The 17,636-nt window shown below is 44.6% G+C and overlaps 2 protein-coding genes across 7 annotated transcripts; both read left to right on the top strand.

Moving 5' to 3' along the window:
* The first annotated feature begins 2,504 nt into the window (after positions 1-2,504).
* Positions 2,505-9,454, top strand: LOC131216413 (troponin C, isoallergen Bla g 6.0101-like). 3 transcript variants are annotated; one of them, XM_058210897.1, is made up of 4 exons: positions 2,505-2,628; positions 4,462-4,489; positions 8,464-8,859; positions 8,931-9,454. In XM_058210897.1, exons 1-4 carry the CDS (start codon positions 2,617-2,619, stop codon positions 8,963-8,965), a joined length of 471 nt encoding a protein of 156 aa, XP_058066880.1. In that variant the 5' UTR covers positions 2,505-2,616; the 3' UTR covers positions 8,966-9,454. The 3 variants fall into 3 exon arrangements, with proteins under 3 accessions (XP_058066880.1, XP_058066881.1, XP_058066878.1); XM_058210898.1 differs by lacking the exon at positions 2,505-2,628 and adding an exon at positions 2,966-3,251; XM_058210895.1 differs by lacking the exon at positions 2,505-2,628 and adding an exon at positions 3,520-3,663.
* Positions 9,455-12,653: 3,199 nt separating this feature from the next.
* On the top strand, positions 12,654-16,927 carry LOC131216414 (troponin C, isoallergen Bla g 6.0101-like). 4 transcript variants are annotated; one of them, XR_009157059.1, is made up of 7 exons: positions 12,656-13,448; positions 13,748-13,772; positions 13,985-14,251; positions 15,221-15,352; positions 15,523-15,543; positions 15,891-16,157; positions 16,390-16,925. XR_009157059.1 is itself a non-coding variant. In XM_058210900.1 (6 exons), exons 1-6 carry the CDS (start codon positions 13,401-13,403, stop codon positions 15,839-15,841), a joined length of 501 nt encoding a protein of 166 aa, XP_058066883.1. In that variant the 5' UTR covers positions 12,654-13,400; the 3' UTR covers positions 15,842-16,927. The 4 variants fall into 4 exon arrangements, 3 of the variants coding, with proteins under 3 accessions (XP_058066883.1, XP_058066884.1, XP_058066882.1); XM_058210900.1 differs by having other exon boundaries at positions 12,654-13,448; positions 15,834-16,927; XM_058210901.1 differs by lacking the exon at positions 15,891-16,157 and having other exon boundaries at positions 12,654-13,448; positions 16,390-16,926.
* Positions 16,928-17,636: the final 709 nt, after the last annotated feature.

Genomic DNA, 17,636 nt, shown 5'->3' with positions numbered 1-17,636 from the left:
GCGTTGGGAACGAAGTCGGAGGAATTCTCTTGCAGCAGGGAATGCATCTGGTGCCCTCGAATATTCGTTTCTTCTAACGTAGCCTTCGATGAGTAACACGCCTCCCTCGATCCCTTGCTGTTATAGTCGATTATTCCGTGCCGTGAGTGCACGGATTTTGGTCACGGTTGGCGAGCGAGCGAGATGGGCAGCGGACGACGGTGCAGACCGCAACCGTCACGTTTTGGTTTCTAACCGGTTATAATGCCCTGTTGGCGGGCCAGAGCGGGTCAAACAAAGGATACACATATTTTTCTTTCGATTGTCGGGATTCGTTCTTGCAGGTTGCATATTTATAGATCAAAGATCGGCTGGCCGGTTGCTGGTCCGGTTGCCCGGGGGGTGGGTTAGGGGCCAGCAGCCGGTCAGGGACCGCAGGGTTGACAGAGTGGGCGCGCGACACGGCTACGGTGGGCCGTTGCTACGCAAACCGTTCATCGTTTCACGATCGAGCTCGCGGCGGTGGCCATTCACGTGAACGAGAAAGCGATTGGCGAGAGAAAAGTACCATTCTCATGTGCTGCCGCCTATACGGTAAGCTGAATGTTACTTTAATGTATAGTTGAGTATCGCAGATAAAATAGAACGTATTCAAATTGTTTGATGTATATTTTTAAAAGTATGAAATAAAAGCAAACTATAACGGCAACAAATCAACACGACAACAAGCTATACTTCAGTTGTGGAGCGAAAAGAGCTAACATTTACTTGGTTGAAGATCCCATCGTCCTGCCGCTAAATTTTTGTTTAAAACTTGTTTAAAAACTAATGAACGATGCAAGGTAAAATTGATTAGTATCATGTATGATCATTGAGTGTGAAAAACATCAGTAACGTACACAATTTAGGCAACGTAAAGTAGCAAAGCACACAATTTACGTCATTGATTTTCGGATCCGCTTTATGTCACTCTCCGATGAACACATTGATTCCACGGTTCTTTTGGCGGTTCTTTTGGGGCTACACCGAGCGCTCGTAATTCAATTCATTGGTAGTTTAGTTGAATGTTGAAATGAAACAAGCATTTATGAACAACCATCCCGATTGAAGAGGGCCCAATTTCCGCGAATCGCGGTCCGTTTCAAGCACCCCCAGATGATATATTTAAATTGATCGAATAACAACCATCGAATTGGCAATGGCGCGGTAATTGTAAGTTCAGTTTTTGTGCGAGATGCATTGATTGTTGGCAACATATGAAGCTGTATTTGAAGCTGTTCATCGGATTATCGTGCGGCGGTGTATGATTAACAATTCAATCAAACGATAAAAGCAAAGGCATTCCTCTGCGAACGAGTGATCAATCAGCAACCAGCATAAACATGAGACTTATTTTGCTTGGAGTATCTTTTGCTAAGATCGTAAAATTAAAAAAAAATACAGACAGACCATTTTTTACACCACCCTCAAAGTACTTACAAAGTACTCCCGATAGAGCTTGCCAAAATGTGTCCGACACATTTCGATTTTAATTGGAGTGAAAGAATGAAGCAAACATTTTTCAAATGAGTGTTTCCCCAACACATTGTAGACGAATCCCATTCTTTGGGTTTAGGAATCATAAGGAGGAACACCTTGACGACGAGCACATCGAAACGAGGGAAGCAAACGGCTCGATTCTTGGGAAATGTGTTAATATACAGCCCGTCTGTCGGAATTCGGGTGGGAAGCGATGCAGATTAAAAGCGGAAAGCGACAGGAAAATTTTCTAAACGAGTCGATCCGCATTCTGTCTGTGTGAGTGTCGGCTTATTCGGCTTGTAACGGTGCAGAAGCTGTGAGCGAGGCCGTGGCCGTCGGGGAAAATTCAACAAACTCCGTGGAAACTCAATCACCACAGGAGGGAGCGGTTTTCCGCTTTCCCGTAAGAAACATGAACCCTCATTTGGCCATCCACCTAGGGGCCGGGTATGAATGTTTTCTCTCTTCTTCAGGTCCAGCAGCGAGGAAGCGAATAGTTTTGTGGCTTACTTTTAATTAAGCCAAAGTTTTGATCCGGTGAATGTGAAGGTGTTTAAGAAATATTCTTCGCCAATTCCGAAGCGTTTCTCCAACCGCGGTGCGAATCATATGCGAAGCGTCCATTACGACCCTGCCGCGTATAGCAGCTCCCAGAAAATGCCCAGCCAGCACAGCCGTTTACTAATTTTTGGTTGCGAGAGGAACTTTACGCACATCCACGCGAGATGGCGTGTGCGAGTGAGGAGGCCAACGTGGCCAAAGGCTATCTCTTTCTGATCGATCTGCCGCATATCACACAGCAGTCGGGCACTTCCATTGGCCACAACAAAAATAAACGGTTTTGATGTTTCGATTACAGCAAATTACTGTAAGTCTGTAAGCGGCTAGCTGCGTCTCGCTCGCTCCCAACAAGTCATCCGCTCCAAGTCAGACGGCTCCAAGCCATCGTCGACTCGTCTATATAACTATACAGTTCGACCAAGGATCGTTAGCATTTGGCCGCAGCCGCGTGGGGTCACGTTACATTGTTCCAAGAGTTTCGAGGCGCCGTAGCTGAAGGCTCTTCCGCGACTTCCTTTTTGATAACCACGCGCAACTACCGTAACCCGCATCAAAATGTCCACCATCGTAAGTATCGTGGGGTACACTGCCCATTCCCTTTCCGGTGCACCGCCGCCGCCGTCGTCCGTGGCAGTGCATTTTTCGGTTATTTTACGTGTTTTTCGTTTGCGCGCGGCTGACAGATTTTTGGATGTTTTCCAAAAACATTGACCAGCGGCGGCAGGGCAGTAGAGTTCGGCGTGGGGAAGCGCAAAGGAAGCAACTATAAAATATAGTGCAGTTGTACATATAAAAAAGCGAAAAGAGCCGTGCGTCTCGTGGCGAAGGCTGCGCGCGTCTAACGCCAATCTTTTGACATACGATCGGTTGCAGCGGCCACGTTGGATGCACCGCAAACCGACTAGACTGGGCCGTAGTGCATCGCCTGTGCGGCTGGCCGGCAGCGAGAGGTTTGGAAATATTATAGTGCCTGTACGAGGTGGCGCAAGAAGTTTGCACCCTCATTGTCGCCAGTTGCAGGGCGGTGTGCCCTTTTTAATAACGACCATCGCAGTGGCTGGCGCTCAATCTTCGAACAGAACTTTCTGGGATCACTGAACGGTGCAATCCTAGTGCATAGTTAGCAGTGGAAGCGATTGCAGCGATTCTTTGGCCGAACCAGTGACCAAGTGCAGTGCGCGAGCAGAATGGTAAGGCGCTGCGAAATGGCGCCACATCGCAGGGTTTTTGGTTACTTTCAGTGCCAAATGTGCGACAATATAACCAGCGACGAGCTGGTCCTTTCATTGTTCGATGTCACTTTCCCACGAAAGATCCCAATCAGCTCAACACACCCCGAAGACCCGAAAGGCCGGGCTGAGAGGGGTGTTGAGCGTTGTGCTGCGCGTAATGTTCACCGAAAGGTCAGGCCGAACGGCACGCCCATCTTGTTAACCGGGGAGTCCAGGGGACGGTTAAGAACAGCCCGCCAAAATGGTGCCCAACAAACGATCTGGAAGTTCTTCGCCGGTTCTCGCGGCCCTTCGAATTGTGGGGGTCCTGTTTCTGGTGTGCCAACTGGTGCTTCGAAGTGATGCTCAGGCGTTCTACCGGCGCTCAGCGGTGTGTTTCAAAACTGCTATTTTCGTGAAAAGTGTGGTGTTGAATTCGTAGCAAAAATAGATGAAAACAAATTTGATTGACGGACATTAATCGATGTTCAAATGGCAGCCGAAACGGAAAATGTGTCCGAAGAGCGCCGACAGACGGAATGAGATTTTCCATTTATCGATACGACAATGTCTTCTGTCAGGCTGAGTATTTCCATTCGTCCTCTGATTAGTGACTCCCGCTCGTACCGTTGCAAAATGTTTGAGGTGAGGCCCTTACAGGCCCGCCGTACACCGTTTGCGAGTTATCGATTCTACGCCATTCGTGGCTCGTCTTTTCCACATGGCATTGCGAGTGGTCCGTTTGTCAAATTTGTACAACCCGCTAATCCCCCCGCAACCTACGCATCACGCGATGAGTCCTTAGGGGAAGAGATGGGCGGCGAGAACGCTTCAAAGGCCGTACCAGAATACGAATGAGCACCGGGACCGGTTGAATACCAGAAATCCCAGAACACGTCCGTCTATTTATAATTTCACATGGCAGTCGAGACTCGTGCTCTTGGCCATCGAATTAACAAGATATGCGACTTTTTTGCGAAATAAAAGCAAATTGTAGCGCGAAAAAGGCAACAATGGAACCAGGGTGGTTTAGCATACAGAGAAGCTCCACGGGAGGGTACTTCTTAGTACTGCTTAGGGAGGGTACTTGTTCGAGGACCTATTTAAATGTTCCTTAATGTTAATGTTTTGGTTTTTTTTCGTTTTTCCGGTGCATCCCCTTGTCCCAACATGTGCGTAATGCCGACAGGATGATCTGGACAAAGCCCAGTTGGAGCGTAAGTACATATTCGTTTTCGCTTCGTGTAGTAACTCGTGGGGCAACAAAAAACTCTTCTAACTCAGTAAATTTAAGCTATAATAACCTAATGATATGCTGTTTGACGAAATGTCCGATACAACTTTTTTTTGTGGACATAAAAATACACCGATCATCGGTTAATTACCCTCACGCAATCGAAAGTAGTTCTACGCCGGAGACAATTTTCGGGAAACAACTTTCGCGACCCTTGCTCATATCATCGTTGTCTATTTTCGTGCCAGCGAGCACCCAATTTCGCTTCACGCCCCTCCAAAGCATTGTTTCAGCCTACGATTGTTTCTGGTGATCCTTTCATTGGTCCGTTGGGTCCCTTTCGCCGCCGATTCAACTTTATCCAACTCTCTGCAAAATGTGCCTTATTATGTAAGCGGCCTTTGGCAACGAGAGCAGGTGCAGGAGCCTAGCAGATCCTTTCTCTGGTCGCCCGACTCTCAGCAGCAATTCGATACGCGAACTAGGAGGTAAAACAGATCTCGACAACGACGGCTAGCGCGCATTTTTGTGGAGAAGACTTTTGAGTCATCGCCGAAGGCGCAATGTTGACGACCGACTTAACCTAGTACGTCGTGTCGAGGCTGGCCTTCCTCTCGGTGGGAGTGAAACTAATACGAGGACACCTTCAATGGGTACAGAAAAGAAACAAATCTCACCCTCTCGTACCGATATCTGGCGCGAAGCACACCCACCTCATTTGGGAGTTTAATCATTTGCAAAACGAGAGCTATCTGGACTGTAGCGCTACTGTAGAGGGAAATGTTTGTAATGACCGATTTCTCAGAGTGAACCGGTCCGAGGTACAAAATCAGAGCCCCTCCGTAGTCCAACAGCCTTCCTAATACCAAAAAGCAAAAGTTTCAGTTAAATTCGTCAATAACCGATAATCGATGACAAGCTTTCACTTTCACTGCCGTGTTAAGGTACCTCTAGAGTTGTTTAAGATTTTCATAAATTGACTTGTCCAAGAATTGACATCACCTAGCAGCTACTTTGTCGCATAAAATGGTGTTGTTTGCTAGACACCCGGAATTAGCATAAGTTACCTCCCTGCACTGATCCAATTCCGGAGCTTCATTTCATTTTTATTGGCTCTAACTACGTTCTTTCCCGGGGCTGGTTAGGATTTTAATTTTATATTCCAAAAGCGGTTTCCTGCGGTTATATCATAGGCCCTCGTTAGTATGTAAACGAGTGACTCGTTTACTACCTTTATGCAAAAGACATCCGCCGTGATTACGAAAACCCATGAACCTCCCAGCGGGGTGTCACCAAAAGTTGTACTTGAGGACGTTAATTGCATGCGTGTAGCACCTATGAATACCTACGCAAAGTCAGCCATGGCAAAAAGTGTCCTTTACTAATGCTCGGAAATCAATTCCGCTACAACTAACTTGCAGCCCATACACAGGTACGCTAGTTGTTCTAAAATGCGACGAGCATTTTACGGTGCTGCAGACAAATGTGCGGAGGTTCCGATTGCCTAGCAAGGAGAACAACTACGCTGGCACCTGGAATTCGCAGCTCCACCTCGATCAAGTATCTTAAATCGTGGCCTTTGGCTTAGACTTATCGGTCACATCTTACACCAGCGAAGGGAAGCGAAGCAGGTTTTCTGGTTTACGACCCCCGGCGTGCGGCTGAAACAGAAATTAATTTGGATGCAAACCTGATCATGATAGTTTGTGTGTCCGTTTACGGCGGGCCGGGGCATTTGTGAATCAACCTGTCGCGGTTTCACCGTGCCGCGCCGTGACACGCTGCAAAAAGTGTGGATTAAGCACCACCAAGCAGGATGTTGGATGGGTTTCAAAACTTGTAGTTCGATCGCCGCTGCAACCTGCCCATGCCCGCGGTGAACTAAATGCATCGTAGATTATGATCTAGATTTTATGTACTTTGGTGCGTCTCGAGTGCGTACCGATTTGGAGCATTTGCGTACGTCATGAAATCGCTAAGCTACGAGGTCCAAGTCACTTGGCACTCGCCATGCAGTGAATTTATTTATATGCGCAAGACACTAATTAGATCTTGAGTACGATTGCTTCAATCGATTGCGCTAGACGCGCGAAGGTTTTATTGAAAATTCTCGTCTGCCAGGAAGTAGGTCTGCCTGAACGATTTTTTTGACGCGAAAATATATCATTATCCCACTTCATGGGCGCCATCGCCATGTCAAACGATGGCAAAAAAAACCATCATTGAAATATGTGCAAACGAGCAAATAATATTTTTTGAAGCTCATCGTGACATAAATTATCTGTTCGTTGGCGGGTTTCTTATTTATTCGATTTGTAGATCGTTAAAAAAAGAAATCCATCGTGCGTGATTTATCAATACAGAACAGTAATGAGAAAACAAGCAAAAGATTGCTGCGTTTTCAGATCAACAGTTGTTTTAAAAGGGTCGAATTTGGACTCTTTCAAGGTCTAACAGCACAAGAAAAACGTTCTGCGTTTAGGTTTTGTGAAACATTTTTATAGTACCCCTTCGGAAGTGAGTTGAGGCAGCGAAATGATTTGTTTCGGGAGACACGAGGGAAAATCGTTTGCTGCTGCTTCTGTACCTGAAATGCTTTCCGAAATTCGACTCTCTTTTCCCGTGGTCGTGACCCATGTGGTGGAATATCATACTCTAGAATATAGCGCAAAGCACCATGCTGCTGCCGTGAACTTGAATTTTCCGACACCTTGCGGTGCACACTTTTTGGCTTTGCTATGCCGTGTGCGATAGGTCCTCGAAAAAACGCTTTTGCCGTTCGCTAGCAAAACCTGGCCATTGGTACGTACGTTGCGGTTTGATAGCAGGCAAAGTTTTAATATTCTCCCAACGCTCCATGCGCATCCATAGATGGTCGTTTTTTGCACAAAGTTCAACCCCTTTAAGGTGTCTGTGATGGATCGATGCGCCGAACGTGGCGTGAAGCGATGCAATCTGCTGCATGATAATGAACGAAAGTTGGCAGTCTTTGTGCTATCTGCAGTTCTGCTGCCTTGCGCCTATTTCTGAGCAGTAGGTTTAGGTGAACCGTACCGCGCACTGATTGAAAATGTTTTGCACTATGGGTTGGTGTGGTTAATTGAAAAGCAAACGTGATTACTTCTCTAAGTTGCTTACATGCATAAACTAATTATTCGCTAGTCGTCGGTTTGTATATAATATCGCACATCTCACTTTCGAAAATTCAGATAATGAAACAACCAATAAAGTTGAGTTATTCATTAAAGACCCTTTTCCCATGGTGTTTTACTGAAAAGAAGGCAACTGTCCCGCGAGCACGTAATAGCAAATTTAATTTACATGCATGCACCGCATGGCTCTCTAGCAGCGCTGCAATTGCGTTTCCGATTTTGGTTTCCTCCCCGAAATGGCTCGTTTTTGCTACGACAACCAAACGGTCGTAGATCCGGATTTTGGGATGATGGGTACATAAATTTCACAACCATAAGATTGGCATGGTTCACGCAGCGTAACACAACATAACGGGCTAGACTATTTGGCCATTGAGAAGCGGCTTGTTTTACGAGTTTTACGTTCGCCAGTTTAGATGTAGCCGATGTTCATTCATTAATAAACACATCGCGCCCCGCGTGAAACGAGCTGTGTAACGGTCCGACTGGGAACTTAAAACACGTGCCAAGGAAAACTCATCGCTCTAACGACGACAACCGAAAACCCGTGGCGAGGAAAATAGAAACTGCGAAATAAAACAAACACCACAAGGGATGCAATGTGCTGCGCTTCGGGTAAAAGCAGCTACATTGCATTCAATTAAACGAACGCGTGGTTTGCTAAAAATATCTACGGACACAAAACTTCGTGGTCACCTATTCGTATTTTAACATAGGGGAACCTGGGGCCGAATGGACCGAATTTCAACTGATATTTAAACGACAATAGTAATTTTGGAAATTTGTCATTTTCTTTCTTTTTTAGTCCTTCGCAATGCGTTCAACGCGTTCGATCAGGAGAAGAAGGGATGTATCGGCACGCAGATGGTCGGTACGATCCTCAGCATGTTGGGCCACCAGCTTGACGATAAGATGCTGAAGGAGATCATCGACGAGGTCGATGCCGACGGTTCCGGTGAGCTTGAATTCGAGGAGTTCGTCACGCTAGCGGCCCGGTTCATGGTGGAGGAGGATGCCGAAGCGATGCAGCAGGAGCTTAAGGAAGCCTTCCGTCTGTACGATAAGGAGGGCAACGGCTACATCACCACTGCTGTGCTGCGCGAAATCCTCAAAGAGCTGGACGATAACCTGACTAACGAGGATCTGGACATGATGATCGAGGAAATCGATTCTGATGGTTCCGGAACCGTGGACTTTGACGGTAGGCCTCAAATCGATGATTAGTGATTTTTTCAACTTTTGATTTTCTATGGAATTTGATTTCCCTAACAGAATTCATGGAAGTCATGACTGGTGGCGATGACTAAGCATCAGCACTGGCAGCTTTACCGAAGACAATTCTTTTGCAATTATCTCAAAACTAAAAGTAACAAAAAACAAATCAGAAACATGCCTTCGTAAAAGTTTCTTTCCGTCATTGTGCATCGAAGATCTACACACTCGGAGTAGCCATCCTGGCCTCCTGAAACCTTCTGAGCTGCTTCCTAAGAAGGCCGGCCCCTGGATCGGTCGAACCCGAAGCGTCGAAATACATCCGTTGCTGCTATAAGGTTGTTCAAAGCATACATCTATCGTCGTTCCGTTCTACGTTTGTATCGACGCGGTTGGTATTCGACGGTTTTCCGGCATCCGTCAGGGCGCTCTGAGCTTCTGTTATTGGAACAATATTTTTCAACAAAAAAACGGGTTGTTGGTTTGCGGCAAATGTGAAGGTGATGTTGATCTTCTATTTTCTATGCGAGCAGTGCAGTGCAAACAACCTAAAGAACCAATAAACAACACAGACAAAAAACTGGGCAATGATGTTTTATTCGCGTTTTTCAATGGTTACTTCAATGGTTTTGCGTGAATTCGTTTAATATGGAACTTGTCAACATTGAAGGAGGCTCAACTTTCTGTCACAATCACAATCGCTACTTCGAAACATCCATTGTGACTTTGGCAAATATTATTCTATGTTCGTTAACCGTTTCAGTTTTATTGTTAGAGACAAATTTGATTAGTTCCCACAATAGCCATGAAAAAAATTGATCAGTATTAGTATACTAACATTATTTTTTACATTTATTTAATTTCTATTATTTTTTTCATACTTCAATTTTTAAAGTATACTTTGATTTTAGTAATTATTAATTTCAGTTAATGAAACTTAGTTTTACGAGATTTACTTTGAAACCCACAACCCCTGAAAATGACCACCCCTCTATAGAAGGACCCCCTAAAGGGCTGGTTCTGATAGAATGAAATATAATGCAAACATCATAATAAATACTCAGCATAGCCAGCACCAATTTACCGCCCCTCGGCACACGTCCAAATAGCATGTATCCACGTCTAAATGTTGCTCGAATCGTTCGGGGCAGTCATAGAAAACTAAACATTCGCCTTTACCGGACCACTCGCTAGTTGACCTTAAGATTTATTCAGCGCATTAGTCAGCTTCAAATTCATTAGCTTATTGCTTAAAGCTGTCGCAACGGGTCACAAAAAATCAGAATGTAAACCAGAGACCAACATGCTGAGGAAAACAGTGGCGGGGTCCCAGCATAGGGGACAGAGCAAAAGAGTCCTTAACTTCCGGATGCAACGAGTATTTGGCCAGTGTATTTGGGCCAATGGAGCACTGGCACGTCGAGGACACGAAGTTTATCGTATACTTTGAATTTACGTAACATGCAAAACCCCCCCAGCCACATGGAATGTTTCTTAGATACCAGTTTTTCATTATACACCAAACTGTCGCAAAATCATACCCACGACCCCCAGACTCAAGAAAAAGATAAATGGCAATAAACGAATGAATTCAACACAAGAAAGCATAGTTCCTTTTCGTATTACCACGTGGGTTTTGTTGTTGGCCCTTCGCATCAGCACACAGGTGAAGCGAAAGAACAAAGCGAATGAGAACAAACAGCGTTATAGTTTGAAGTAATAAAATTATGTACTTTATTTGTCGACGACAACCAGCGAAAAGCTTCGCGGAAGCGTTCAAATTGAGCGTTGATAGGAACGCTTGATGAACGTATAACGCAATTTAGTTAACGCTTAGTGATAAAACTGTGCATTACATCTTTCATAGCTGTTTCATAGTTTCAAGGTGTTTCAAGCTGTTTCATGTTCTTGACAAATTCTCATCAAAGGTCGATTTTTGTTAGACACTTTACAGTGATCACAGATTATAAGAATTCATTTCAATATCCCAAAGACTTTTCACACCAGCTTCATTACCAATTAAAGGTTATTAAATTTATTAAACTTACTTTGGTGATTAAGTATAACATTTTCGCAGCTGAATATCATGATACATTTTTAAACAACACCCAAGCCACAAGCGAAATTGAATTGTTTGCATTCCGAGTTGTTTTCTAATGTCTTTCTTACTCTGTTGAAATCGAGAAATTAACAGTTCTTGATTGGTTACAAGAAATTGACACATGTTTCCATTTATAAGCCCTTGTGTTATGTTCAAAACACACTTTTTCTGAACTTGGCTATACGATGCTACGAGAACTAAGCTAAGCGACGTTGACAGGCGTGAACAGACGTTGTGCCGTTTACAAAGCTCAACACAGCAAATACCGTATTTGAAATCTGTTTTCCCATGTCGATTATTACATATTGATTGTGGCTTAACAATCCACGTAACTTTCATACCGAAATGAACCATATCCAACGATGCCGTTCTATAAAATATTAATCAAATCCAGAGCAGCATCTGTTACCCAATCAGGCTACGCTTGGTTGAAACTTTCCAAATCATTTAATTTATGCCCACCAGGGGCTTGGCCAGTAAATCCACAAAATCCCGTTCATCTGACGCTGGCATGTTGCCGTGTAAATCGATTACTTTAAGGATTTCTTGGAAAACTGTTTTCTCACCGCGGTTGAAGGATAGCACGTACCGCTGGTTAATGGCCAAATCACTGGGCTCAAATCGGTATCTGTATCTGAAGATGCAATTACGTTACAATGAATTTTTACTGCTTTAAACTTGAACAAATTTTTTCGGGCATGCGTTATCACTTTTTAAAGTACGATCTCGAAGCTTGAATTTGCCTTCGGAATTTTGAATTATGCCAAGAATTTTGCATTGCAGCTAATTCAAATATCACAACTCAAAATTACAATCATTCGTAAGTAATCCGAAAACCATAGTAGAGGTCGTATATAGGTGTAATAATAAGTAAGCAATATTTCGAAAACACGGATGTTTCGAACATTTGTGGTTTGGATTTTGCTGCTATTACCCCGACTAACGAAAATATCATTGGCGACATATTTTTGGTTGGCAATAAGCTTATGCTCCCAGTAATCGCGTGCAATCGTACCGGCGCAGGTCAGGTGCAGATTCAGTTAATAAAATCGGACGAAAAAAGTACGCACATGTTTGCTGCGCGTAATGACCACGCTATGCTATGCCGGGATCGGGATCGATGCCAAAGGCCGTACCGCCCAGCGGGATTGGAATGCGCGATCCGATTCATTATATTTAATTTCAATGATTAATGCCGTGATGAGCTTAGTGGCACGACTTCTTGTCACTGCCAGCGATCTGTGGCAACGTTCGGTTACCCTCTATAACTATTGACGCAATGGAGTCGCTTGTCAAAATTTCTTGTTATCTTTTTCTTTATACAGTCACGTTTTATTATTGTATGCAACAATTTGTGAAGTATACATTTTATTTATATTCATTACTGGATACTTTAAATCCTTGCTTTTCACTGCTTTTCATTATTTATTTATGTTTCGTGATAAATAACCATTTACTTCCATGGATAATATGATTTTATATAAAAATGATAACCAAAAGAAGATATTTTTAAAATTTGGATACTCGTTTGTTATTTTTGACACTCTTTCTGAAGCAACCATAGTGCAAACGAACCAGCTTCTTCCCTCTTACAGACGACAAGGTAGCTGCAATCGTCACGACCTCTGGCTGGCAGAGACGCCATACAGTCAGTTGACTCAAGCAGTCGGCCAGCACCTGCGGATTGGGTAACCCGGAAGGTCACCGCTAGTGGAACCCGAGTTAGATAGAGTGAAAACTGTATGATTGAAAAGAGACAGCGAACAACGGTCGAGATAGAGTTGACTCATCGTGAAAAAGAATCTTCATGAATTAATTGGCCACGGCGGTGTCAGAGCCCAGGTCGGGCTGTGCTCTGTGGTTGTCTGAATGGCCACTTGATTACTGGATGGGAAAGTGTTGCTAGTCAGTGGCGATAGCGTTCCGGAAGAGTGTGCGAAAATCCTTCTGGGCGTACTGTGCGTGTGGCTTCTCGCGCCGATCTATCGATTGCGTTCATTGCTGCAAGGCTTGCGTGTGTCGCGAATCGCTGAATCGAAGAACATCGCAGATCGTTTCATGAGAAGGCAGATGGAAAGGAACTGAGCACTGGGTGCAGTAGCCGTGCGAGTGTAGCCGATTGTCCCTTTGGATTGGCGAGACGCACCGTCGGTGCAGTTGTTGCACTTTCGCCCTTGCGTATACTACTTCCATTGCAGCTGTTGACTAGCGTCTTCGATCTCGATTGTACTCGATTTCCCAGACGTTTTTCGTAGTTTTTTTTGTTTCCATCTGCCTCTTTTGCCAACGTCATCGCATCGCGGCTCGCACAGATTAGTTGCCCAAACGCACCCGACCATTGTGCATCGTTCTGAGGAAGACAAAATTTGCAATTTTGTGGTGTAGCTTGGAATTTAACCAGAGACTCATTTACTCCAAACTTGAACATCATGTCGGATACAATGTCGGAAACTGCCGAAAGTGTTGGAAACGGCAAGGTACGCGAATAATTATTTTGGCCTTTTCATCGGCCTCGATCCGGGCTCGCGAATTATTATGTTTACCTCTGTTCCGTTCCGTGTTCGATTGACTTAATTTCGCTGTTATTTTTTTTGTAATTCTTATCTCACCACTATCGACGTGACGGTCCGTGGCTTTCATCGCGCTTATTAATTGTTTAATGGTGCCTGTTTTGTCTGACCGGGGGCTTAATTTTCATCGCCAACAATACTGACGATGCTGCTGCGGATGGCGTGAATTGGGATTAATTTCATGTTAAATCGCCCCCAACGCTCAGGAGCTCAGCAAAGACCAGTTGAAAGGTGAGTCATCGCGCAGAGGAAAATCTTCGCTCGGGGCACCAAAGGCAAAGGGTGGCAGAAACTGTGCTTAAATTGAAAATGAAAATCCACTTCTCGCCTGCCGGGCTCGGTTAATAGAAAGTATGCGTTTCGGAAGCAGCTCAAATCGATTGATTTTTCGATGCTTTACATCGGTTGTTGATTGTAATGAACAATTTCTCTCTGCTTCGTAGTGCTGCGAGATGCATTCAATGCATTCGACAAGGAGAAAACAGGCAGCATTTCGACGGACGTTGTGGGTACCATCCTTGAGCTGCTCGGCCACAAGCTGACGGAGGAGGAACTGGAGGAAGTGATCGAGGAGTACGACGAGGATGAGTCCGGCCAGCTGGAATTTGATGAGTTCGTGGCACTTGCCTCGAACTACGTCGAACCGGAGGAAGACTATGACGCGCTGCGGAAGGAGTTGCGAGAAGTTTTCATGATGTACGACAAGGACGGTGAGTGTTGGTTCCAGACTAGCAGGATTTTCATGACACTTTCAAGCATATAATGCAAGGTGTGATCCAGGAAAAGGCGCTCAAACAGTTCCGTCGGAACGAAACGAGCAGCGACCTTAAAAAAAAGAAATGTAGTGCAATCCAACTGCAGGTGTTAAGGGTTGGAAACGAAATATGCAAATGTTGGCTTCCGTTTGCGTGTATCTATTTCGAAAATGTATGCAAAATACTACCCTGGAGAAGAAGGAAACCAGACTACCAGAAGCGTTCGCTATCGTTTTGCCTTTCGATGAAGTCAGTCTTTCGTTTCTGCAACTGCTTTTGACAAAATCCTTCTCGCATCGGGACGATGCCTTCCGATGCAAATTGAGTCCTGGTTCTGGGCCGACTTCGATAAGGCTAGCCCGTTTGTGAAGTTGGACAATTTTTGCAATCTGTGTCATCTTATTTTTAGCACTATCTCCGACTCAATGCTACACCCTGACCGCCTTCGTGGCTCTTTGGCGTCACATCCGAATGTGGGCAGTTCTCATGCTATGAATAACGTACAAAGGAAAAAAAATAAAAAGGCCGAAAACTGCACGAAGTGCAATCTGATGGCGTGAACTGGTGTGCAAATGCACCACAGGCTAGATGCATTGAACCGTTTTTTTCACTTTCCTCGACTGTATTTGCCAGAATTGTCATGTCAAGTGATATAGTACTCAAACTGTGCAAATAAATCACGTTCAATTTAGGGAACGTCGAGAAATGCTTTGCCCGTAGATGTGGTATGTTGTGAACCGAATAGTGGAAAATTGATTCACGAACGGTTGTTAACAAATTCTTCAAGGAAATATCATGGAACACAAATATTGTGCATTTTCGTATGTAGAATGTTCAACAAATATTCTATTCGTTTACGGTGTAACACATTTAATACCGTGACATTTTTTGGAATAAAGTTTTTATTGGTCGTTACTGCCGCAGCCAAAGGATACTTGCCCGTGGAAGAGTTTAAGGCCATTCTTCGCGAGCTGGATGGTGCCGTACCGGAAGAGGAACTGGACGACATCGTTGACGAAATCGATGCCGATGGTTCCGGCACGGTGGACTTTGAAGGTACGATAGAACTAAGGTTCGAAGAGATCATTAGGATTTCTCTCCTTGGACCATTTGGTTACGTATGAAATCTGGATCTTATTTTTTCTATCGTTATATTGTTTTCATATGAATTGTAAACGAAACATCACACCAACGGCCTTGTCGACAACTACCCAACACTGCCACAGAATTCATGGAAGTCATGACAGGTAAGTGCATCCGGCTAATAATGTTGTTATGACTGCTGATGCTTTGGTTCTGGTACTATTAGTACAGCTGCAGGCTTTCCTGGAGGCATGCAGCACCTAGCACCACTTATATTCCTATTTGTTGCAAAAGAAGCCAGATGGACTTCTAAACCTTCTACCCTTTTCTTTTTATTTCTGACCTGCAAACCGCGTGAAATAATTACCATCGTTCTCTGTGACTTCCTGTGATTCCGCGTTCCTTGGTGCTTTCCATTGCGTTGCGTGTTTGCTTTTTTCGCCCGTTACTGTAGCAAGTTGAGCACGATCGCTAATGCACTCTTCACTACCTTCCACGTTTCACGCTTTAGCTGACTACTATGGGTAATGGCAGAAGCTACGATTTGCGCACGTGAGACTGAAAACCACCGTCACAACCACCAGCAAGCCAAATCACCATGGGACCTTTCGTGTTCCACTAACCATTAAGAGGACAGTGGGAGGATCCTTGCCGTCTGTAGCACCTGCACGAGTGTGCGAACGGTGGTGAGCGTCTGCAAAGACGCTTCTAGTGGAGAAATGTAGCCGGTACTAGTTAGCAAGACGACGAAGAAGAAGCCCTAGCCCCGGGCATAAAGGTAGAAAGAGAGAGTATAGACTTTGGAATGGTTCCCGTCTTCCAGCTTTACGCTTTTTCATTTTTTGTCCCACGCTCTTTAGTAGACGAGAACCCAGTCTCGGAGTTTCACATATTCACTCGCAACTGCATGCATAAATATTCATTCAGCAACCTGCACCGCAAGGCTGCAAGCGCCTTTGGGAGCATCGGGTTCATAACACATACTGAACATAAATGTTTCATGCTTTTAGGATAGGAAGGCGTCGCTCGTCTCGAGTGGCGTCGAAAGGTGGCTCTCGTCGGTGTTGGTGTAATGAACTGATGAGGAGGGACAGGGACGACACCCTCTTGGGCAGGATACCATTCGTAATTTGTTTGTACTAAGACAACGGAACGACGAAACGCACGTACAGCTTGTATGAACTTCACTTACCGTCGACTCGTCACTGCTGACGTCAAGACGCCTGAAGAAGTTTCCCCACGAAACCCCAAAAAATACATTTAAATATATACCCCGGACTTAATAGAGTGCATTCCGCTTAAGTTCGCCATGCCCGACTTCGTTTCTGCATCCGTTAAGTATCCGAACAAATTGGACTAATGAACTAGCTCAACGGTAATTCCAGAATTTTTATCTGCTTGGGATAAGAAAACGCTTCACCGTCCCTTAATTTCTTCTGCGTTACGTACAAGCAATATGAAGGTTTAGAAAGGTTTCTACACTGTCGGTGTACAGCCAAGCTCAATTCATTCAATGGCACAATTCGGACATTTCATCAACAATATCTGTATCCAATAAATAACCACCACCCAGTACTCCAGTACTTAAATAGGTTTATTAAATATATAGCAAGCTCATCTGAAAATAGCATAATGAGGCCTTTTAATGCTTATTCATGTTTCGTGTACCGTGCAGAACGTGGAACCCTCTGCGAATCAACACCACCGTGTCGTGTCACCGTAGAGGCTCGGTGTGGCGAACGCTAATCGGCATAGCCGTACAACCGTGACATCTGACATAAAAATTCGAACCAGGCAAGGACTTTGGCCTGACGGTTACATGCTGGGGCAAGTATTTCCATAATTTCGCCCGCTCCGGACGCCATTTGATGGGTAATTAATCAACTATCCTACACATATGACACTGACCTTGCCACCGTTTTAAACGAATGTCGCAATCGGCTTGTCCAGAATCTTGTTGTCGGTGAGCGTGATCCAAAAATTGTGCCGATTCATATTAGCATATTACGCGACGGTATTGCGTCGTCATCACTATGATAACATGCAAAGGAATAAATTTGAATAATATTCATTTTAAACGTGCAAATTCCTAGCCACCATCAGTTGAAAAACTGTATAACGATGGGTTTGTGCAGCAAAAAAAAATACCGGCAAGAGGCAGCAAAGATACTAGTTGGAGAAATATGCTGGTTGCTAAATCAATGTTAGTGGTTATTGCTGAAGCGTGGCTCAACTTTGCTCCAGATGCACACTGTAC

The sequence above is a fragment of the Anopheles bellator genome, chromosome 1 (genome assembly GCF_943735745.2).
Source record: "Anopheles bellator chromosome 1, idAnoBellAS_SP24_06.2, whole genome shotgun sequence".
Taxonomy (NCBI): Eukaryota; Metazoa; Arthropoda; class Insecta; order Diptera; family Culicidae; genus Anopheles; species Anopheles bellator.
Note: the sequence above shows the minus strand (reverse complement) of the source record. Positions and strands in the feature narration are given on the sequence as shown.

What these genes read in the sequence shown, in the direction of transcription:
- LOC131216414 (XM_058210899.1), top strand. Translation starts at nt 13,401, where the DNA reads ATGTCGGATACAATGTCGGAAACTGCCGAAAGTGTTGGAAACGGCAAG. An exon ending in CAGCAAAGACCAGTTGAAAG is followed by an intron (nt 13,773 to 13,984) that starts GTGAGTCATCGC and finishes TCTGCTTCGTAG; the next exon opens with TGCTGCGAGATGCATTCAAT. An exon ending in CGGCACGGTGGACTTTGAAG is followed by an intron (nt 15,353 to 15,522) that starts GTACGATAGAAC and finishes ACACTGCCACAG; the next exon opens with AATTCATGGAAGTCATGACA.
- LOC131216413 (XM_058210895.1), top strand. Translation starts at nt 3,535, where the DNA reads ATGGTGCCCAACAAACGATCTGGAAGTTCTTCGCCGGTTCTCGCGGCC. An exon ending in CGTTCTACCGGCGCTCAGCG is followed by an intron (nt 3,664 to 4,461) that starts GTGTGTTTCAAA and finishes TAATGCCGACAG; the next exon opens with GATGATCTGGACAAAGCCCA. An exon ending in CGGAACCGTGGACTTTGACG is followed by an intron (nt 8,860 to 8,930) that starts GTAGGCCTCAAA and finishes TTTCCCTAACAG; the next exon opens with AATTCATGGAAGTCATGACT.